General features: G+C 40.9%; 2 protein-coding genes and 1 long non-coding RNA gene across 4 annotated transcripts in view; 1 reads left to right on the top strand and 2 right to left on the bottom strand.

Moving 5' to 3' along the window:
* Positions 1-6623: 6623 nt before the first annotated feature.
* On the top strand, positions 6624-9070 carry LOC117272331 (transcription factor HES-1-B-like). The gene is made up of 4 exons (XM_033651197.2): positions 6624-7263; positions 7353-7448; positions 7530-7617; positions 8364-9070. The coding sequence occupies exons 1-4, from the start codon at positions 7156-7158 to the stop codon at positions 8813-8815; spliced, it is 744 nt and encodes a 247-aa protein (XP_033507088.1). The 5' UTR covers positions 6624-7155; the 3' UTR covers positions 8816-9070.
* The window catches only part of LOC144465095 (uncharacterized), a 35526-nt gene continuing 23313 nt past the window's right edge, over positions 8320-20532 (bottom strand). For both annotated transcript variants that reach the window (XR_013492443.1, XR_013492444.1), the window contains 2 exons: positions 8544-8795; positions 8320-8451 (listed from right to left, as the gene is read on the bottom strand). This is a non-coding gene — a long non-coding RNA (uncharacterized LOC144465095). The remainder of the gene's footprint in view (positions 8452-8543; positions 8796-20532) is intronic.
* LOC117271666 (uncharacterized) lies at positions 17881-20277 on the bottom strand. Its single transcript, XM_033649990.2, has 2 exons — positions 20028-20277; positions 17881-19891 (listed from the first exon to the last, which is right to left on the bottom strand). The coding sequence occupies exon 2, from the start codon at positions 19883-19885 to the stop codon at positions 18320-18322; it is 1566 nt and encodes a 521-aa protein (XP_033505881.1). The 5' UTR covers positions 19886-19891; positions 20028-20277; the 3' UTR covers positions 17881-18319.

Genomic DNA, 20532 nt, shown 5'->3' with positions numbered 1-20532 from the left:
CCTCTTGTAAAAATGGCACTGATCTTTCATATTAATTCAGATATATTTTCCATATATTAAAAGGGTTTTTTTTCCATATTTTTCTTAGAATTTTCTCCTGTGCTTATGATTCTTGATTTTTTTTTAAAATGTTCATTCTTATTCTTATTCTTGATAATCATATTTTTATTTCATTTTCTCCCACTATGTTTATGTTCAGTACTGACAACCTAAATCTAATTCCTTGTATGTACAAAACCTACACGGTAATAAACCATATTCTGATTCTGGGCAATCTACTATATAGAAGCCGGACAGAGCATGATTCAAGTCACCATTGCCAAATGGGTAAAAACTGACTTTTAGAAGTTTTGAATCAATTCAGAATTGCAGAGGATAAGAATAGAAATTCTTACATGAATGGCTTTCACCAACCTAATTTTTTTTTTACATATTTTGTCATGTTTATCTTACAACAAACCTTGTAAATTGTCAAATTTATCCCCACTACATATAGTAGGCTCAAGTAACTCAACAAGTATAAGGGCTCATCTTATCCTCAATAAACTGACTCTATAACAACGACTTAAAGCAACCTGCTCAAGTTCTTTGTTTTTATATGCAGACAATCATAGGGATGAAAAAACATACAAGAATGATCAGTTAATAAGTTAAATAGAATAAAGACCTGACTATCTGAGAATAAGCTTCTTTACACTTATGTCAGTCTTGTTTGTATCAAAATTTAGGCAAAGGAAGGACTAGATATTAAGACCTGGACATTAAGATCTAAACCAAAATTATTTATATCTTCCCGCCCCTGTTTCCCTCATCTTGTGGTTATCAGTCACAAGCTGGACCTTGATAACTTTCTCACCCTTCCTTCACTCTCTGGAGCCTCCCATCCCAGGGTTCCCACACTGATACACATCAGAGCTGCGCTATAAACCTCATGTCCACATCCCCATCCGCACAATAAAGGGTTGTTTGTGGCAGAGCAGAAGGCTCGGTGAAAACAGCACTGATGGGATGTAATTTATTGTTGCGTGGCCTCTTCTCCTCTCATCTGCTGTGAGCAGAACCTCGGCTGATTTCAAAGGAGCATCTTGTAAAAACATCCAGTTAGAAGATTAACTTTATGTGATCCCAGGAGAACGGCATCACTTTCCCACCACGTTACATCCTCTTTTCCTGCTAAAATCTTTACTTGGGAATGTGTAACAAGCTATTTTGTTTTGTGTCTTGTGAGTTTAACCTCAAAACTTCAATAACAATAAGTACAACACTGTCTGTATGTTGTCATCAATGAGAGCAATGCTCAAACAGGCTGCAATGTAACCACTCGGCATCTGTGCATCGTCAATTTACGTACAGTAACAGTGTTTGTTTTTGCCACTGACAGGCTCAAATTTTTGTCGGACAACATGATGGAAAGAATCCCTGCAGAGATAGACCTTTTTGTTAAAGAGTAAAGTTATTTTTGTTTAACCATAAACAGCCTTGAAATCGTATCACCAAACCCACCAGACTCCATTTAAATAAACAGTGATTTTATCATCATAAAATACACTTAATTCAAAGTCAGCAGATACAAAATAAATCTCACAAAAGCCATCTTGTTTTGTCTTTCTACTGTTCCAACAATCACCAATACTGGTTTGGTTAAATTTAACTCTTAATTTGCCCACTAAGATGTCAAAATATGCTGGCTCTATGCATGCTAAAATTACTGTTTATTTAAATGGGGTCTGGTGGGTTTGGCCGATGGCGATTTTAGGGCTGATTCTGGTTGAACAAAAAGGATCTTACTCTTTAACAAAATATAGGGATCCTTTCCATAATGTTGTCAGCCACTTATAATAACAATCTGAACCAGTGGCAACCGGTCAGTGGCACAAAACAAACACTTTTAGTGGTAGTAAACTGACAGTGCCCAAATGCCCTGAGTGGTTACATTGCAGCCTGTTTTGCTGCTGCTGGCTGCAGCGGTCTCACTCAGTACTGGACCAGTTTCAAAAGTTGCTCCCACTATTCATGTAGACACATTAACATGAGAAAAAAGAGACCAGCTTGAAGTAAACAAAACTTACCCTTTAAGGTTCAGTTACGAGTGGTTTTAGTAAATAAAATATGCAAATGTATGGTCACTCATCTTGACTAATGTTATAATTAATTATTTGACAGATCAAACCCATTTTAGCAGAAGGTTTGACTTGATTCCATTTGACTTAATTTGCTATTGACTCAAGAGGCTGGTGGTGCTTGAAGCTACAGAGAGGAAGCCGTGGATGCAAACACTGACCTGGCTTTTGGGGTCATTTCACCTCTGAGGATTTAGCAGCTTTACAGAGAGTGTTTGAAGTCTATCAGGGAGGATAGAGGCATCCAGAGATAAACCTGGACTGGACAGAGACGTCAGTTAATAAATATATCAGTGAAAATGCAAGAAGCAGCATGTCCCACATTTTTATACTCACTTGTTACACCATTACAGCTACTAATTATTTTATAGTGCATTTTAAACTTTGCACAGCTTTAAAATCAGAAAGGTAGGAAGATAAAAGATTAAAAAATCAATAGCATTGACCATAAACTCTGAAATCTATGAAATGGGGGACAAAAAAAACTGCATCCTCAGTGTTTGTTTTTACAAATTCCACAGTATTTCAAATGAAGAAAAAGCAGCCTCATTTTATTTTTATTCCCTCTATCCCACAAATGGCCATTATCCTTGGAAACTGTTTGTAAATTTTAGTGTTGATGAAAAAAATCCTTGAATGTGACAACCATAAAAACCTTTTTCTATACATGTATTTACAAGCCATTAAAATGGGCTTGTTTGTGACTTTAGTGTAGCAACATGAGAATGGAAAATATTGTTTTTACTCAGTGTTGTGTGCAAAATATTGGACTTTTCATAATATTTGCATGGAATTTTGTACACTTTACCCTTTCCATGCAAAACAATAAAAACAGCTAATAAATGCCTGTTAGGTGAATCTGGAGGATGTTTTTGTACAGTAAGTAATGACACAAAAACACCCATTAACGCATGAAATCAGTTGAAATGGTGCCATGGTCACCTTCAGTATGCACTGTAAATTTGTCTTTGATTCACAATCAATTATATTTCCTCAAAGTTTTAATTAAAACAGTGACATTATTGTTATAAAATTATAACTGTGTTCATAAAAGTCAATGAATCAGTTCAGTTCAGTATGACAAAATGAAAAAAAAAACAACATTACCTTCAAACTGCAATTTAGATTTTAAACAAGTGCAGTCACCTGGAAAAGATTTTGGAGATAAGCATTTCTCATATCCGTAAATATATCACTAAATTAATTGAGTTATTGTTGGTCCTTAGACAGTTTGAAGTAACTCTTCAGCTTTATTCCTGCCGCCAGCCTGTGATAACAGACAGGAGGTGTCAGAGTTCACGGCAGCGAGAGGACAACTGAGTGTGTCAGAGATTTTCTTCTTCACTGGACATCAGGCCTGGAGTGTGTCAGGGGATGAGGTCTTCACCTCAAAGTCTGATGCACTCAGTGACCCCCAAAAAACTGTGTGTGTGCGCAGATAAAGAACCTGTACAACTGGATACACAAGAGTGAGTGCAGTTAGTTCTCTACAAAGCTTTTGAAATATTTAATTTCAACATAACGTGAAAGAATCCAGACGTTCTGTTGCAGAGGCAGCAGAGTTTCCACTTTAACTGAACTATCAGATTGTTACAACATATTATATGATTGTTAATTAACCTCTACATCCATGAGAATTTGTTTGATATTTTGGATAATCTTATCAGTGCAGGTGGCCAAAAATCCTTTAACTCTTGCAAACAGAGTGTCAGAAAATACATGTGGAAGAGCTTTTGTGTTTACCTGACAATAAAGACACTTTATGTTTTTTTGAAAAATAAAAAAAAACAATTAATGACATGCAAATAAAATAAAATTATGTTTTTGTGATCAGACATTTCTGAGAAAAAAGTTTCATTTAAATATATATATATATATATACAGTACAGGCCAAAAGTTTGGACACACCTCCTCATTCAATGCGTTTTCTTTATTTTCATGACTATTTATATTGTAGATTCTCACTGAAGGCATCAAAACTATGAATGAACACATGTGGAGTTATGTACTTAACAAAAAAAGGTGAAATAACTGAAAACATGTTTTATATTCTAGTTTCTTCAAAATAGCCACCCTTTGCTCTGATTACTGCTTTGCACACTCTTGGCATTCTCTCCATGAGCTTCAAGAGGTAGTCACCTGAAATGGTTTTCCAGTCTTGAAGGAGTTCCCAGAGGTGTTTAGCACTTGTTGGCCTCTTTGCCTTCACTCTGCGGACCAGCTCACCCCAAACCATCTGGATTGGGTTCAGGTCCGGTGACTGTGGAGGCCAGATCATCTGCCGCAGCACTCCATCACTCTCCTTCTTGGTCAAATAGCCCTTACACAGCCTGGAGGTGTGTTTGGGGTCATTGTCCTGTTGAAAAATAAATGATCGTCCAACTAAACGCAAACCGGATGGGATGGCATGTCGCTGCAGGATGCTGTGGTAGCCATGCTGGTTCAGTGTGCCTTCAATTTTGAATAAATCCCCAACAGTGTCACCAGCAAAACACCCCCACACCATCACACCTCCTCCTCCATGCTTCACAGTGGGAACCAGGCATGTGGAATCCATCCGTTCACCTTTTCTGCGTCTCACAAAGACACGGCAGTTGGAACCAAAGATCTCAAATTTGGACTCATCAGACCAAAGCACAGATTTCCACTGGTCTAATGTCCATTCCTTGTGTTTCTTGGCCCAAACAAATCTCTTCTGCTTGTTGCCTCTCCTTAGCAGTGGTTTCCTAGCAGCTATTTGACCATGAAGGCCTGATTCGCGCAGTCTCCTCTTAACAGTTGTTCTAGAGATGGGTCTGCTGCTAGAACTCTGTGTGGCATTCATCTGGTCTCTGATCTGACCTGCTGTTAACTTGCGATTTCTGAGGCTGGTGACTCAGATGAACTTATCCTCAGAAGCAGAGGTGACTCTTGGTCTTCCTTTCCTGGGTCGGTCCTCATGTGTGCCAGTTTCGTTGTAGCGCTTGATGGTTTTTGCGACTCCACTTGGGGACACATTTAAAGTTTTTGCAATTTTCCGGACTGACTGACCTTCATTTCTTAAAGTAATGATGGCCACTCATTTTTCTTTAGTTAGCTGATTGGTTCTTGCCATAATATGAATTTTAACAGTTGTCCAATAGGGCTGTTGGCTGTGTATTAACCTGACTTCTGCACAACACAACTGATGGTCCCAACCCCATTGATAAAGCAAGAAATTCCACTAATTAACCCTGATAAAGCACACCTGTGAAGTGGAAACCATTTCAGGTGACTACCTCTTGAAGCTCATGGAGAGAATGCCAAGAGTGTGCAAAGCAGTAATCAGAGCAAAGGGTGGCTATTTTGAAGAAACTAGAATATAAAACATGTTTTCAGTTATTTCACCTTTTTTTGTTAAGTACATAACTCCACATGTGTTCATTCATAGTTTTGATGCCTTCAGTGAGAATCTACAATGTAAATAGTCATGAAAATAAAGAAAACGCATTGAATGAGGAGGTGTGTCCAAACTTTTGGCCTGTACTGTATATATTTGTATATAATTTATTTTGTCAGTTTATTGTACAGAGCCTAAAATGCCCAAATTGAATGTTTAATTTTGCACGGTAATAAGTTAATAATAATTTTCTCAATGAAATGATGATCATGTCTACCACACAACAGCCCACTAATGTCTTAAACTATGAAGGCCAAAACTTAGAAACAATGCATATCCCATCATGTGAAGGGCTCTTTGCATCAGTGCAATATGGTCTTCGTAAAAACATAAAATGCAAATCTCCTTCAGAAAATAATCCAAGACACACTGTAGGATTTTTGGTCATTTTAATACTGCCATTTAAAAATGAATGTGTTTTAATCAACACTAATCCTACAGTGTGCTTTGGATCCTTTTTGAAGGAGACTTGCATTTATATATTTCCCAAGACCATATTCCACCCATGCAAAGATGGATAAGCAAAGTGCACTTAAAGTATCCAAAGATCATCATAAACAGAGGCGTAGCCCCAAATCTTGGGCCCCATGCATACGCAGTCTCTGCGGGCCACCCTCCCTTCCTCCTTTGATCCATTCCTCTCTTACCTTTTGATTTTTCAGTTTGGTTCCTTTCTCTCTTTACTTTTTCAAACCCTGACTTTTTGAAAAAGTCAGGCATGACAGCACACATTGATGCTCCAGCAGCATCAGTCTTTCAATTGATGTAATGTTAATTTAGTTATGGCACTTATTACTAAGAAATAAACAAACAAAACAAATCTTTCCATTCCAGGCTTTTTGAGTCCCCCCTCCCATTGGGGCCCTGGGTAATCAATCCCACTTGTTCCCCCACTACCACAGCCCTGACCACAAAGACCTAGCAGCGCTTCTGCTCCATTGTTTCCATCAAAACAACCCAATCTGAAATAATATAGTGTATCATGAGAAGGAGAATGAAGCCAAAACTTGCTTGGTGTTTTTGTCTGACAAAATAAATTGATTTTTAACCTTCCCTTTCAAGCAAAGCAGGTGAACAAAAAAGAAAATGTATGTCAGGTAAGGGTTTATAAGCATATGAAATTAATCTACACCACTAACACTCTTTAATGAGCATCTCTTTATGATTGACACACCTGACCTGCAGCTGCACAACCACCTCTCCTCACTCTTTATCTGCACACTAACTCCTCTTTGTACATCAGTCTCTCAGCATCCTGACAGGTAGCCAATGGCAGCGCCTTTTACGCACGAGCCCGCCGTCTCCCCGGGCACCGTGTCCCGCGCGCTCATTGGCCGGTGTGATGAAACCCGGGGAACTCGCACACGAGCCGCTCGCGTGCAGGCTCGGGCTCTATAAATAAACCCCGAGGCGCTGGAAACAGGAGCGGAGTGGACGTCAGCTTGGCGAGGAGACAGAAGTCACTTGTGACATTTGTCATCGGTAAACTGCTCCGTGGTGTGCCAGGAGAAGAGAAGGCGGGACCCACTGCACTGGACTGTTTTTTATTGCTGTGCATCAATCTGTTTTGATAAAGTTTTTTTTTATTCGGATTTGATTTTAATTATAACCCTGAAGATGCCAGCCGGTACTTTAGAGAGGACATCTCCATCCGCGGTTGCTGCCACACCGGCAAGTGGCGAGTCCACACCCGAGAAACCCCGGACTCTGACAGAGAACAGAAAGGTATCTATGATCTGTTGGTTTTGCTAATATTCCCGTAGTGTTATTTTATTTTGAAGCTGTCATCTAAACAGTATTATTCTTATTTTAAGTCTTCCAAACCAATCATGGAGAAGCGGAGACGTGCGCGCATCAATGAGAGTCTAGGTCAGCTGAAGACCCTCATCCTGGACGCACTCAAGAAAGATGTAAGAACACTAAAGCTTTACTTTAAGATAAATTACCAAATGAGTAAATCCACAACTAAAACATCACTTTTGACCATTTAGAGCTCCAGACACTCCAAACTGGAGAAGGCGGACATCCTTGAGATGACTGTGAAGCACCTCAGGAACCTGCAGCGACTTCAGATGACTGGTTAGTAACTACCATTTCTGGATCGACCATGTTGATGTGCGCGATGTAATTCTTGGATGTCTAACTTTAGATGGTAAACATGTTCCCACGGTCAGTAAGATTTATTGCCCACTCATAGGTGTAGATTTCAGGGTGGGGGACGCAGTAGACAAGTCCCCCTTTAACATGTGCATTTGCCCCCACCCAGTAAAAACATGACAGTATGGCAGAGGATTTTAATTTTGACAGAATTAAAGATATTTATGCCACGAATTGTTGCAGAAAGGCACAAATTGATGCGTAAAAATCCAAAGAGTGCATAAAATTAAGTGTCTCGTACTCACAATTTTCTGTCAGAGGACCCCCATTTCATATGCCCCCCCGCCCCAATGTTAAAACAAAACCTACACTCTTGTTTCCCACCCTTTTCAAAATACCTTAAATATGTTTTTTGTATTTGAAATAGTCAATTTTTGAACAATATTTTTTATGTTTGTAAACTTTTAATATTATCTTTACAACGTTCTTAAGTCCATACTCTTATCTATCTATCTATCTATCTATCTATCTATCTATCTATCTATCTATTATCCATGGACGGATAATGAGAGAATTGGCCCCCGGGCACAGATATGCCAAAGGCCCCACCACCTCTCATGGTGGTTTTGCCTCTTTTTTGGGGGGTTATTTTGTGTGTCTTTGTCTGTCTATCTATCTATCTATCTGCATATTTATATTCATCCATGTATTTGTATCTTCCTCTCCAGCTGCTGTGAACACAGACCCGTCCATCCTGGGTAAATACAGAGCCGGCTTCAGCGAGTGTGTAGGAGAGGTCACCCGTTTCCTGTCCACCTGTGAAGGGGTCAACACAGAGGTGAGGACTCGTCTCCTCAGCCACCTGGCAGCTTGCGTGACCCAAATCAACGCAGTCAACTTCTACTCACCTCACCATGGTGCGCTGGGACTTGGACAGACCGGCACACAGAGTCCGGCTGCCTCTACTCCGCAGGTGCCTTGCAAAAGCAGCTCAGCGATGCATGCCTCCCCGGAGGCGATGAAGCTGTACGGTGGCTTCCAGGTGGTGCCGACACCGGATGGACAATTTGCATTTCTTGTTCCTAGCGCAGCTCTCATGCCTCTGAGTGCACAAAACAGCCATCACATGTCACCTGTTGCACCTCCGGTCACCTCAGACTCTGTGTGGAGACCGTGGTAGGAAATCAGTTTTGGGGAGTGAAAGGACTATCACACAATAAAACATATTTTTGTACATTTTGTAAATGTTTTCTAAACCTTGTTGAGAGGAATGTTTACACACACTTGTGTTTTTTGATGGACATTAGGAGATTTTCTTGGCCTCTTTGCTTGCTGTGATTTTCTGTTTTTGATGCAGAAAGAAAATCCTTGAAAAGCTCTTGAAAAGCACTGTATTTTTGAGATTAATAAAATGTTTTTATGATGTTTACTACAATATTTGCTACAATGGCGTTGTCATTTCTCTTCTCCAAAACTTCATCAGGTAGTCATGTTTGAAAAATGCTATATAGGTTACACTTTGCCACGATCTCAGACCTGTGGAAAGTCTTTTCAATTAACATTCCTTGTATGATATAAATACATCCCCCCACCTGCGTGTACCTAGTCCACACCTAATCGTGCCCTTTGCATTAACTGCTTTCTGGCTGCAATTAAATACCTCTTAAATGAGGTAAGAAACCTGAGAGGTCATGTTGAGCCCAAGAGGTGTGCTGTCAGCGCTGAGAGGAGGGTAGGGCAGGGTCTGTTGATACATGCAGGCCTGAATGTGCTCCTGCAGGATGGGAGATCATGCTGAAATAGATCAGGGCGTGAAGCTATCAGAAGAGAAGACAGGCTAAAAGAAGACCAGGCTAAATAAGATACTGGTGTTACTCAGGGATTAAATGTGTTCTTTGCATGATCTTCCACCAGAAGAGCGATAATCATAAACAGAAAATCAATCTGATTTGATTATAAAAGTGTGTGTATGCACAATAGCTTATCAGCAGCAGCCCTGCAGTGCCCGTCCAATTGTTGTCCATTTAGCGGACAGTTGAAGAGCTGACAGTCCCAGCGTGTGTCCTGAGCGTGGTGCTCACACAGCGGGCCACAAGCAGAGCGTGGCCAGAGGTCACAGGTGCCCCTCATTCACACTCCGAAGACATCGCAGCTCCAACAGCATGTTGCCCTAAATCTGGCAACCCATCAACGGACCTGGCAGCCCATCACCAGAAGACAGGGCCTCCCTTTGACAGCATCAAACGGTGGCACCTCCAGAAGCAAGCATGCTCTAACGATCCATGACCATTTTGCTGCTCCCGATTTGATATTCATGGAATTTAAGGGATTAGGTCATAGCAGAAATATATGCAGCATTAGCTAATCTGTTTTTAAGTTTTTCTTGTCACTCAAAGAACTGAGAGCAGGTGCACAATATTCTACACTTATATTGTTTTTATGGAGCAAATACTAAAAATTGTTTTTATATCTGTATTGCAATACAGGAGTCCATGTAAATGTGGATCAAACCATCTCTCTGTCCTTCTAAAACTTATTGAAACTCCTCACTTTGTGCAAATGATACAGTCAATTAAGTTTACATCTCTGTTTTGGCACAGCTGAGGGAAGACTGGCCGTAAGGAGGACTAAAAGACAAAAATAAGAGCTCCCCCTCCTATCAGAGTATCCTTTGAGAAGACCCTAAACACAAAAACAAAGACGGGCCCCTCAGTAGCTCAAAGGCTCCTCTCTTTGTGACCCTCTCCATCTTCATAAAGGGCCTTCCCCTTGTTTATCCAGGAAGAGGTTTAATGGCTGAGAGGGGGGAGAGGACCATGCTGTCACTTTCACTGTGCTAAAGAAGGCTTATTGTTGCCCGCTCCCAAAGGTCCTGGTCTTAAAGGCTTTTTGAGAACTCCTCAGGCCAGGCTGTTCTGTTCAGATAAGGAGCTGTGAAGTGCTGAGAGGTCCCTCCTATCTGTACCTATATGTGATGGAGAACCTGGAGTGGTTTTCATGGAGGAGCTTCAATAGATGATGGCCACTCTTGAGGCAATGTGAGTTGTTTACCTCCTTCCATCTTTTGTCTAACTGTTTCTTTTTCCCTCTCCGTCCCTGATCAAAACCCCAGTTTGATGGAGTATTTTCCCAAACGTAAAGAGTAGTAAACATGGAGCATGTTGAGGCCTGGCCCTACGCTGTGCTCCATGATTGATGGCCTCCCCTCACAAACACATTGACAGGTTCCCTGCTTGTAGGGACTGTCTCCCCCTGACACTCACCGGAAACCCTCACTGCCTCCGCCTCTGAATCGGCGTAGTATTGTTCTTAAGGTTGTTATGGTGCTTGATGGGGGTCGAAGTAGTCAGCAGCGGTTCACATCAAGGCTAATGAATGGATTATGCACTCGATATCAATGGTCAATGAACAATGCTCTTTGTCCCTTCACTCCAATTCATCCCTTTTTGATTTAACTGCTTGTTTTTGAAAAAAGTCAACAACATACTGGTGGAAGTGAAGCTTCCGGAGGGAGGATTTAGCATCAGCGTGACACGGTAACACTGGAAGTGGAAAATTTATCACAGCGGACCCATACAGAGTGATGATGGTGCGACCATTAAAGCCAAGTAACTCTAGGTCTGCATCACAAGTCACTCCATCTTCAAAGGAGATGTTGTGTTGAATGTCGGAGAGGGGGAGTGGAGGTCTTGTTTTCTAGGCCTATGAAGGAGACCATAAAGATACACTCTCACTGCAGGTGTCCCTTCAAAACTATGCATCCCATAATCATGGGCGGATTATGAGACAATGGACCCCTGGGCACAGATATGCAAACGGTCCCACCACCTCTCCCGCACAGGAGCCAGACTTTGTGGGTGTTTTGCCTTTTTCTGGTTGTTGTTTGGCATCTTTCTTTAGTTGTTGTGCATATTGTTGTGGTTTTGTGTGTCTATGGGGTAATTTTGTGTCTTCTTTGGTCAATTTGTGTCTCTTTGTGGATGTTTTGCCTGTTTTTGTCGACATTTTATGTCCGTTTGCTGTTTCTTCGCACCTCTTTGTGGCCTTCCTGTGTCCCCTTTGAGTAAACCCATTCAGTAATCCATCCATGCCCATAACACAGCAACGCAATTGCCAGAAAAAAAGTTGGCATCATACGTTTCTGCAAACCACAGATACACTACATCTGCCTATCATTTCGTAGCGTATACATTTTATGTTCAACAACGCATAGGTTAACCTGTGATTATGTTTAAGCACAAAAACCTCTTGGTTATGGTTTGGGAAAGATCAAGATTAAGCTTAAAATACTTTTTAGGGACACAGTCCCTGCTGGAAAGGCAGTAATGTCTCAGAAGCAACAACCATTTGGAGTGCCTCAGTAAGGCAAGTGGTTACAGCACATGCCACATTACCAGCCCAGGACCTTTGTTGCATGTCATACATCTCTCTTTCCCACGGCTTCTACTCTGTCTTTTGTCTGTCAAATAAAGGTGAAAGTGCCACCCCAGAAAGAAAAAACAAACAAGAAAAAGCTTTTTGTGCCACAGTCCTGGCAAGATGCACAGACATTTTCGTGGCACTATCCCCACTGGGATACAGCCACTGGTTGCTAAAAAACACAGGTGTTTGGGGGCTAGAAAGCTCTGCAAACAACAACTGGTTTTATTCTTTGTTGGTCTTGAGCAATTGTCTGCAGCTGGCAGACATCTCACCTGGGTGATATGCCATTCACCATTCCCTCCAACCCCTCTATGTCCTATCAACAAAGTTGTCTAACATATTATGTCATCTTAGAAACGTTGGTATGACATGCAAATGTAAGGTATTTGTGTTTTGCAGAAATGTACAATAGCAACATCTTCATCTGGCGACTGGGCTGAATACAGACGCTCCAACTTCAGCCTGAACTTTTTGGCCTGGCAAATCTGACAATCTATGTGTGAGGCATGAGCCCACCTGACAGTTTATAATGGCTGCCTGTGCATCTACATGAAGATGACTGGACGTAATCAGTCAGTCGAGAGCAAAACAGCTGATGAAAGAGCCAGTAATTGTGAAGCATGGATGAAGCAGCTAATGCTAATGCAACTATGACTATATATAGTCCATTTTTTTATCCTTTTGTATCCCTAAACTTGAAAGAAAGTTGTTTTGATACCATGCTTTGATAATATGTACTTTAAATGTGCAATAAATCTGTTATGAATGCGTTACAAATCAGAACTACACAACCGGCAGACAACTTTTAAGGACAAGTGTGTAGGGTTTAATGGCATGTAGCAGTGAGGTTGTAGGGTGCAATAAGTGAATACCCCTCCCCTCATTATTTCCTTTACAAGCATGGCTTTCAGGTAACGAAAAAAAGCGAAAGGCCCTCTCTTTGCTTTGTCTTTTCTACGCCACTGTAAAAACATGGTGGACTTCCTGGAAGAGGACCTGCTCCCTATGTAGAATATAAGGAGCTTTTTCTCAGCTAGCAAGAACACAATGATTCTTAGTTTCAGGCGACACTAATGAAAACTTACTTTTTAGTATTATCTGAATCCTACACACTTGAATTTTAAGGCATTTTTTGGTAACCAGATTAAAAGAATCTCTTTTGCTGGTGTTTGTTTTCCTTTTGAAACACTTCAACCCCTAAACCACTTACTTTGGAAAGCAGCTGCAAAGCGTGCGAGCCAAAATCCACTGATTCACATGATGGTTTTGTGCCGCCCTGGAGAGGATGCCCTCTCAGTGTTGACACTTAACTTTAGAATTCAAGCAAGTCGAGGCTGTTCTCTTCAAACCTTTAACCAGGAGACAACAAACTTTGGACCTGATGGTTGTATATTCATAAAATGTTTCATGAATAATGCTACTTGGCAGCGCTTTTACCAAACAATAATATGTGGAGTGCATTCAAGCAACATTTAAGTATGTTGTTCCCCTGTTAAACAATAGCCTCTTCAGAAATTACTTCTGCTGCTGGATATTGGAGTGTTGGGGGTATTTTTTTTTCAATTGTTTTGCAGCAACAAGCTGCTGGGTTTTGCAGTGACTCTTCAATATACAATGACGGGCTGCATGCATGCATAATAAAACCTCTCTATCTGAGAAGCTGGAAACAAAACAAGTATAGACGTGTAAGAGCAGGGTCCACAGGGCCATGGTTCCTGATTCATGCTCCATAATTGTAATGTGATGATAAGGAGCTTATAGCCTCTTGTTATCCTCCAATAGGGACATACAAGACAAAAGCGAGTGTACCAGTATGCTAAAAGATTACCATTCTGGTGACATATCTGTGTCCACTTAACACCCACATCAGGTCAGCTGTTCTTAATTTGGTCACCAACACCACTTTAGCCTCCACCCGGGGGTCTGGGTGCACTGAGGGGTAAATATTGACCCTTGTTTGTAAGCAAGGCTCACATTTTGAGTGTGCAAAATGGCCTGTTTGTGTCCTTGAGATGTTTAGGTCATCGTGTCATGGAGGATGTGTATCACAATCTCATGGGCTGAGAGAGAGGATCTAATAGACACCTGTCTTCATAATAGCATGTGGTGCTGGTTATCATTTCACGACTGATTGAGCTCATTCAAGTGAAGCTGAAAAAAGTCCAAAACAATGAGAATAATAATCAAAGTGAAAATAAATGTTCTATTAATTTCTATAATTTTTGTCCTCAAGACTGAAACACATGCCCAATGTTGTTAATACACTATACTGTTAATAATAACATTGATGATACACACATACACAGGAAACTGATCTGAAATTAGTTTACATTTTCAGATCAAAACCTCTCCCCTTGAATTCCTGCCCCAGGCACCGAGTCTGAAATGACCTCTACTCTTTGTCCTGAGGACGCTGCCCTGCCCTCGCCACCTCCCTCCTCACAGGCCGGTCTAAACTCTGTGGGAAACCCCCCAGTGCTTTGTGTTGTTTTGGACATTGTGTGTCTCACCAGATAATGTCTCCACCCCTCTGGTTCTTTCCTCTCCCATCTGAAGAGCTGCTGTGTGGAGCGTGGTGTCCGGCGCGAAGCAGGACAGAGAGATGGGATCTGACCGTGGGGGTTCAGAGCTGCTTTGCATCGTTTCACTGAGACCCTGCTGCTGTAAGTTTGCCAGGCAGTGAGAATAATTGGCAGTGATGGATGCTGACAGGTGTTCTGGGTTGAGGATAACTCTATTTACCTCAAACTATGCTGTACCAAACTGTGGTTTCATCTTCACATTTATGTTGTGCGACAAGTCAAACCAACAGACCTTAAATTTTACTTTTACCACCTTTGATGACCCTACTGGATGTAAATCTGGTAGTCTTTTTCTTCTTCTTCTTCTTCTTCTTCTTCTTCTAAGATAGATACACTTAACCAAGGCTGAAATGCAAGCTTACATTACATGTGTAATTCTGCAGTTGGAATTTTGACTGTATTGAGAATTTTAGAAATTACTAAGAGCAATATCAATGCAAAAAACGAGTTGCTCTGGTCTTAAAAAACTACAAAGTTATTTAGACCTACAGTTCAAATGTGACGTCACAGTATAGGCTAATTAGCGCATAGCATTGGGTTAAAGTAATTTAAAATCAGTATTTTACTGGAGCAAACAAGCTCACAAATGTTCTTTCATAATTTCACTAATATTTTGTCTAGGAGAGTGTGATATGTTAGACTTATTTTCTTCTATTAGTTGCTCTAAATTTTCTATATGAACCCCGGTACCCTCACTGAATAAAGATATGCATTTAACGACGTCCCCATGTGTTGTTGCTCATCAGCTAACGACCCTGTACTTGAAAATGTTCAATGTCCTGTTTATACCATAGTTTTGCTCAAGTGAGGATTACCTCCAACTTAATGCCATCCCTCCCAACTTTGGAAGTAAGATGGCCACCACTTTTTTTGTCATGTGAATTGTGATGTCATTCAACTCGGGCCGAGGACCCAATCGACCTCCTGGCCTTTGACCCTTATTAACCCCGGGTTAGAGTGCTGTATAGAAGGTGTAGCCATCTGTGTGCCTTGTTGTGTCCAGGCTGCCCTCCTCCTTCACTCTTTATCATCCCTGCAAGTGTTTGGGAGCAGTGGAGTGATCAGAGGAGGACCGGTTGGTCTCGATCAACTTTTGAAAACCCTGAGATGACAGGATGGTTCACTACTACAAGCATTTGTGTGCCAAGGCAGTGCTGAAATGTACCTAAAATGTTAACTAAAAAACTCTTATAGTACAATTCTGAGGCTGGCTACTTGTATTATAATTATTTCAATTTTTTTTTAACCCATTTTATACTTTTACTCCAGAGGGAGGTGTTGTACATTTTACTGCACTACATGTGAATGACAACTACATCCACACATTACTTCATAGATCATGATTTTACATACAAAAGTAAAGTTGAGCCTATATGACATATTTTCTAATTGGTTAAACTCCTTCAGCAGTACATTAAATGATACATCAACCTAATTGCAAGACTAAATGTTGGCATTGTATTTTCCTGCAAACCACTGATTTGTTAAAGTATTATGTTTCATGTACAGCAGATTTAAACTTTACATTTCTTTACATTTTAATTTTCAGTTTTGTGTTGTGACAATGCTTAAGGTTAGGGAAAGATAATGTTTGTCCTGACATCTTTTCCAAAATACCTGGTACTGTCATAACAAACACCGCCCAAAATGTCATGATGTTTTATTGAAATATATCCATTTGGTCATGTCCTGATGCCTCCTTAAAAATACCTGGTTTGGTTGCCGCAAACATAGCTGGCAATATAATGATATGATGGAAATGTCCCATAACTCCTTAAAAAAAAGCTAGTTTTGTCACAGCAAACATGGCTGATAATGTCCCGACATATTGCCAAAAAATACCCGGTATGGTCATGTCTCGAGGTCTCATCAAAAATACCTGGTTTGGTTGTTGTAAACATGGCTGGAAATGTCCAACACCTTGTTAAAAATCACCTGGTTTTGTCGCAAAAAAACATGGCCCGAAATCTCACAAAGTCTTGTTAAAAAATATTCAGTTTGGTCTTAAAACCTTTTTAAAAATACCTGGTTTGGTTGCTGCAAACATAGCTGGAAATATCCTGACATCTCATTAGTTAGTTGCAACAAACATAGTCTGAGTGGGTGGAAGTTCGCTGCATAGATCAGCCTCTCATTGGGCGGAATGAGCCGCTGAAGTCCCGTCCTACCACCTCTGGTTGTGTAGCAGTTTTCAACTGTTTTCAACACGTCCTTTACTAACTTTTGTGGTGTTTGATCTTGCGGGGATGTAGCCATTTTTCTGACATGGTTCGCGTCCTGTAGGTGATATTTTTGTGGGCGTGTTACACCAAAACCTGTTTCCCCCCGGCAATATTTTTGCAAGCGCACCGTTGCTGTGGCACCGCCCAGAACGATTGTGATTGGTTGAAAGAAATACAAGCAGCCAGGGCATTTTTTTCTCCAATCTTAAAGTGAGAGTCGGCCCAGCCAGACCTTTCTTTTCTTGAGAAAGGTCTGGTGAGCGAGACTACAACAAACACAGCCCAAAATGCCATGAAGTCTTGTTAAAAAATACCTGGTTTGGTCAGTTCCCGATGTCTCATAATAACATCCGGTTTGGTCGCCGCAATCACGGTTGAAAATGTCCTGATGTCTCGTTAATTAAAAGTACTTGGTGTTGTTGTTTGTTGGTCTTGAGCAGTGGTCTGCTGTTTGAGAGGTCCTCATATACATGTAATTTGAACAATGTCACTTTAGAAATGTTAATATGATATGTATCACACAGATAAATAAAACATATTTGTGGTTTGCAAAAGTGTACAATGCCAACATTTTATTCTGGTGACAAAGCTGGCTGCATACACATGAATGCATCCGTAACAGTAATCTAATATAACATAATACAGGCTATCATTATGCTGAGTACTTTTACTCAAAAAACATCATGAGTTCAGTTTGAGTATTTTTACATTGTGGGATGGAAATCTTCACATTAAAACATTGTATGTAACTCTGGAGAAACATAGTTGATTGTTGAGTGTCATTCCCAGGTCATCAAATACCAACACTTTGGGTTGTGGTTTCAGTCTGACTAATAACCCAAAGTGTTGGTATCTGACGACCTGGGAATGACACTCAACAATCAACTATGTTTCTCCAGAGTTACAGACAAGTAAAGGATTTGAATGCTGAATACTTCCTCCACCACTGCCTTATAAGGACAAACTGTTTCCTGCCTTTTCAAAGAATTGTTACTGTTTGAATGAACAAATCACTTGAATAAGCAAATATACATTTTATTGACGTTTTAAATTAGCAACTGTTCCGAAACTTCTTGAAAATGGCAAAATACATGATATACCCGTAAAAGGACATATTGCATCATTCCTTAATATCCTGCCCCGATCATTGCCCAGTTTGATAATGCTGGTGCACATAGCCAAGTGTGCCAGAGACAATTACTGGAGATTCAACATGTTAGCAGATTATTAACATGTTCCTCTTAGCAGTGATCTTAAAATATAGTGGGTTGAACTTTGAACTTTACAAGAAAAGAGTTCATCCACCCCTCTTATCATGTAAGCTGGTTATCAGCCACTGCGTTGTTTACAGTATTGAGTGTGACAGTCTGAACATATAATTTGACTTTTTGTATGAAGAAAGACCAGATGCATGACGATGTATTTGCACAGAGAACAAAGTCTGAGTGTGAGAAAGAACTACTCAGCAGGGATGTCAGTGGTTGTCTCATTGCTACATTGAGACTCTTCTTTCAAAATATGCTCCACTACACTGCCGTCATCCTCCTGAAACTGTACCTTCACTGTTAGTGGAGAGCATTTATCCACTTTGCAATTGACAATCACAGTGTCACCAGAAGACTGCAGGCTACAGCCACTGAGATCAGGCATGTTAAATGTAGACCCCTCACACACCAGCTGGTCCTTCTCAATGGAGATAACTGCCCGTCTTTTCAAAAAGCTGGGGCTCCTGCAGAGCATCCTGTCGAGCATCTGTATGTCTCGGCTGTTTCTCTGCACCCAGTCGTGCAAATACCACATGTGGCAGTCACATTTCCAGGGGTTCCCGTGCAGCCTCACTGTGTGCTGGATGGCAAAATGGTCGAAAACGCCCAGTGGGAGACTTTCCAGCTGGTTGTCAGACAGGTAGAGCTGCTGAATGAGCACCTGGTCCTCGAACAGCTTGGCATCCACCTTGCTCAGGTTGTTCTTGTGTAGGTGGATCGACTTGATGCCAATTAGTTCATGAAAGATCATCTCGGGCAGCAGGGTGAACTTGTTTTCAGACAGGTCCAGATTCTCCAGGAGTGTTACATTTCTAAAAACGTCCCCAGGAAGTTCAGAGAGCTGGTTAGAGGACAAGATTAGGTCAGTAAGAGACGTCAAACTGCTTAAAGAGGACAGCTGAGTCAATCTGTTGCCTTTTAGATTCAGCTCTGTCAAATCCGAGGCCTCAAATCCAAACACTTTGTCACTGAAGGTTGTAAGAAGGTTTCCACGGAGGTTCAGCACTTTTAGTTTGGTTAAGTCAAAGAAGATATCATCAGCGAGCTCTGATATCTTATTCCCCTCTAAGTGAAGCTCTGTCAGCTGAGACATATTGTAAAACAAGTCCGAAGTAAGATTGCTGATAAGGTTGCTGTTGATGTTCAGGATCTCCAGTCTTGCCAGCCCAGAAAAAGTTTCCCTGTTTACATATTCAAGCTTATTTATGGACAAATCCAGGACACGCAGGTTGTGGAGGTTCAGGAAAATAAATGAAGGCAGCTCAGATATGAGGTTTCCCTTCATCTGCAGAGTTTCAAGCTTTTTAAGAGAGTCAAACATGCCAAGAAGCACTGTCTTGAACTTGTTGAAGTTAAGCAGCAGTTTGATCAAATTTTCCTGCTTTGAAAAAGTCCCCAGAAATAAATGCTCCAGCCAGGGGTTCCCACTGATCTCCAGCTCCTGCAGCTCGGTCAGATGCTCAAAAGCCTGAGAGTGAATACTTCGCAGTGCATTGCTCATGAAGACAAGCTTAGTGAGTTGGGGGCTCTCCTCTAAAGTGTCGGGGTACAGGTATGCCACGGCTGTTTTTATTACAATAAGGTCCTTGACCTGCCTGGACATGTTCCTGGGTAAAGATGACATCCGTTCGTCAGCACACAGTATCTGGACTGAAGTGAAACACTGGCAAGTATATGGACATGAGGTGTGTGGCAGTGTGATGCCTTTGTGACAGAGAAGCAGCACCAGGAACAGACACAGGCCCAATTCTTTGTCCATTTTTCACTGTCAAAACATGAAGAGAGCTTCTATGAATTAACAGGAAATGCTGCTTTGATAAGAGAACAGGAATTCAGTCATGTTTGTCTTTGTTCCTCGAGAGAAGAGTATTTTCTGTTTAAATAAATGAAATACAACATACCTCTGCGTTACAGGGATCCAGCAGCATTGAGACAAATTTCCTCGTGGATCTACAAGCCAACTGACACAGAGCGCAAATGACAACAACTCTGAATTAGGCAAGACAGAACCTTTGGTCAGCGGCCGGCTCCTGCCATGGTTTCATTTGCTCACGACAAAAAAAGTGGACAGTCCTTTAATTCAGAATATTTGCTCACAGTTTGCAAAATAGTTGATTTTTTTTATATGTTGCTATATTATACAACATGTAGAAAAAAGCAGAGGGTTTCTCTTTAAATCTTTTTTCTATGTTAGTTTCAGCAGAAATCTGTCAGAGATGAGTCACTGTTTACCAAAACAAGACAAATAGAGCCCAGAGAACACATGCTTTCATCACTCTTTCCGGTTATTCGTTTTTTTTCTTACATCGTCAGAAATAACAAATACTACTACTACAAATACTAATAATCCTATTTACTTTGTTTTTAACCTGGAAGTCTTTTGAAAAACATTAGTCTTTCACTAGA

The sequence above is a fragment of the Epinephelus lanceolatus genome, chromosome 12 (genome assembly GCF_041903045.1).
Source record: "Epinephelus lanceolatus isolate andai-2023 chromosome 12, ASM4190304v1, whole genome shotgun sequence".
In the NCBI taxonomy this organism is placed as follows: Eukaryota; Metazoa; Chordata; class Actinopteri; order Perciformes; family Serranidae; genus Epinephelus; species Epinephelus lanceolatus.
The sequence above is the reverse complement of the archived record's forward strand: the minus strand, read 5'-3'. Positions and strand labels throughout refer to the sequence as shown.

What these genes read in the sequence shown, in the direction of transcription:
- LOC117271666 (XM_033649990.2), bottom strand. Translation starts at nt 19,885, where the DNA reads ATGGACAAAGAATTGGGCCTGTGTCTGTTCCTGGTGCTGCTTCTCTGT.
- LOC117272331 (XM_033651197.2), top strand. Translation starts at nt 7,156, where the DNA reads ATGCCAGCCGGTACTTTAGAGAGGACATCTCCATCCGCGGTTGCTGCC. An exon ending in TGGACGCACTCAAGAAAGAT is followed by an intron (nt 7,449 to 7,529) that starts GTAAGAACACTA and finishes TTGACCATTTAG; the next exon opens with AGCTCCAGACACTCCAAACT. An exon ending in GCAGCGACTTCAGATGACTG is followed by an intron (nt 7,618 to 8,363) that starts GTTAGTAACTAC and finishes CTTCCTCTCCAG; the next exon opens with CTGCTGTGAACACAGACCCG.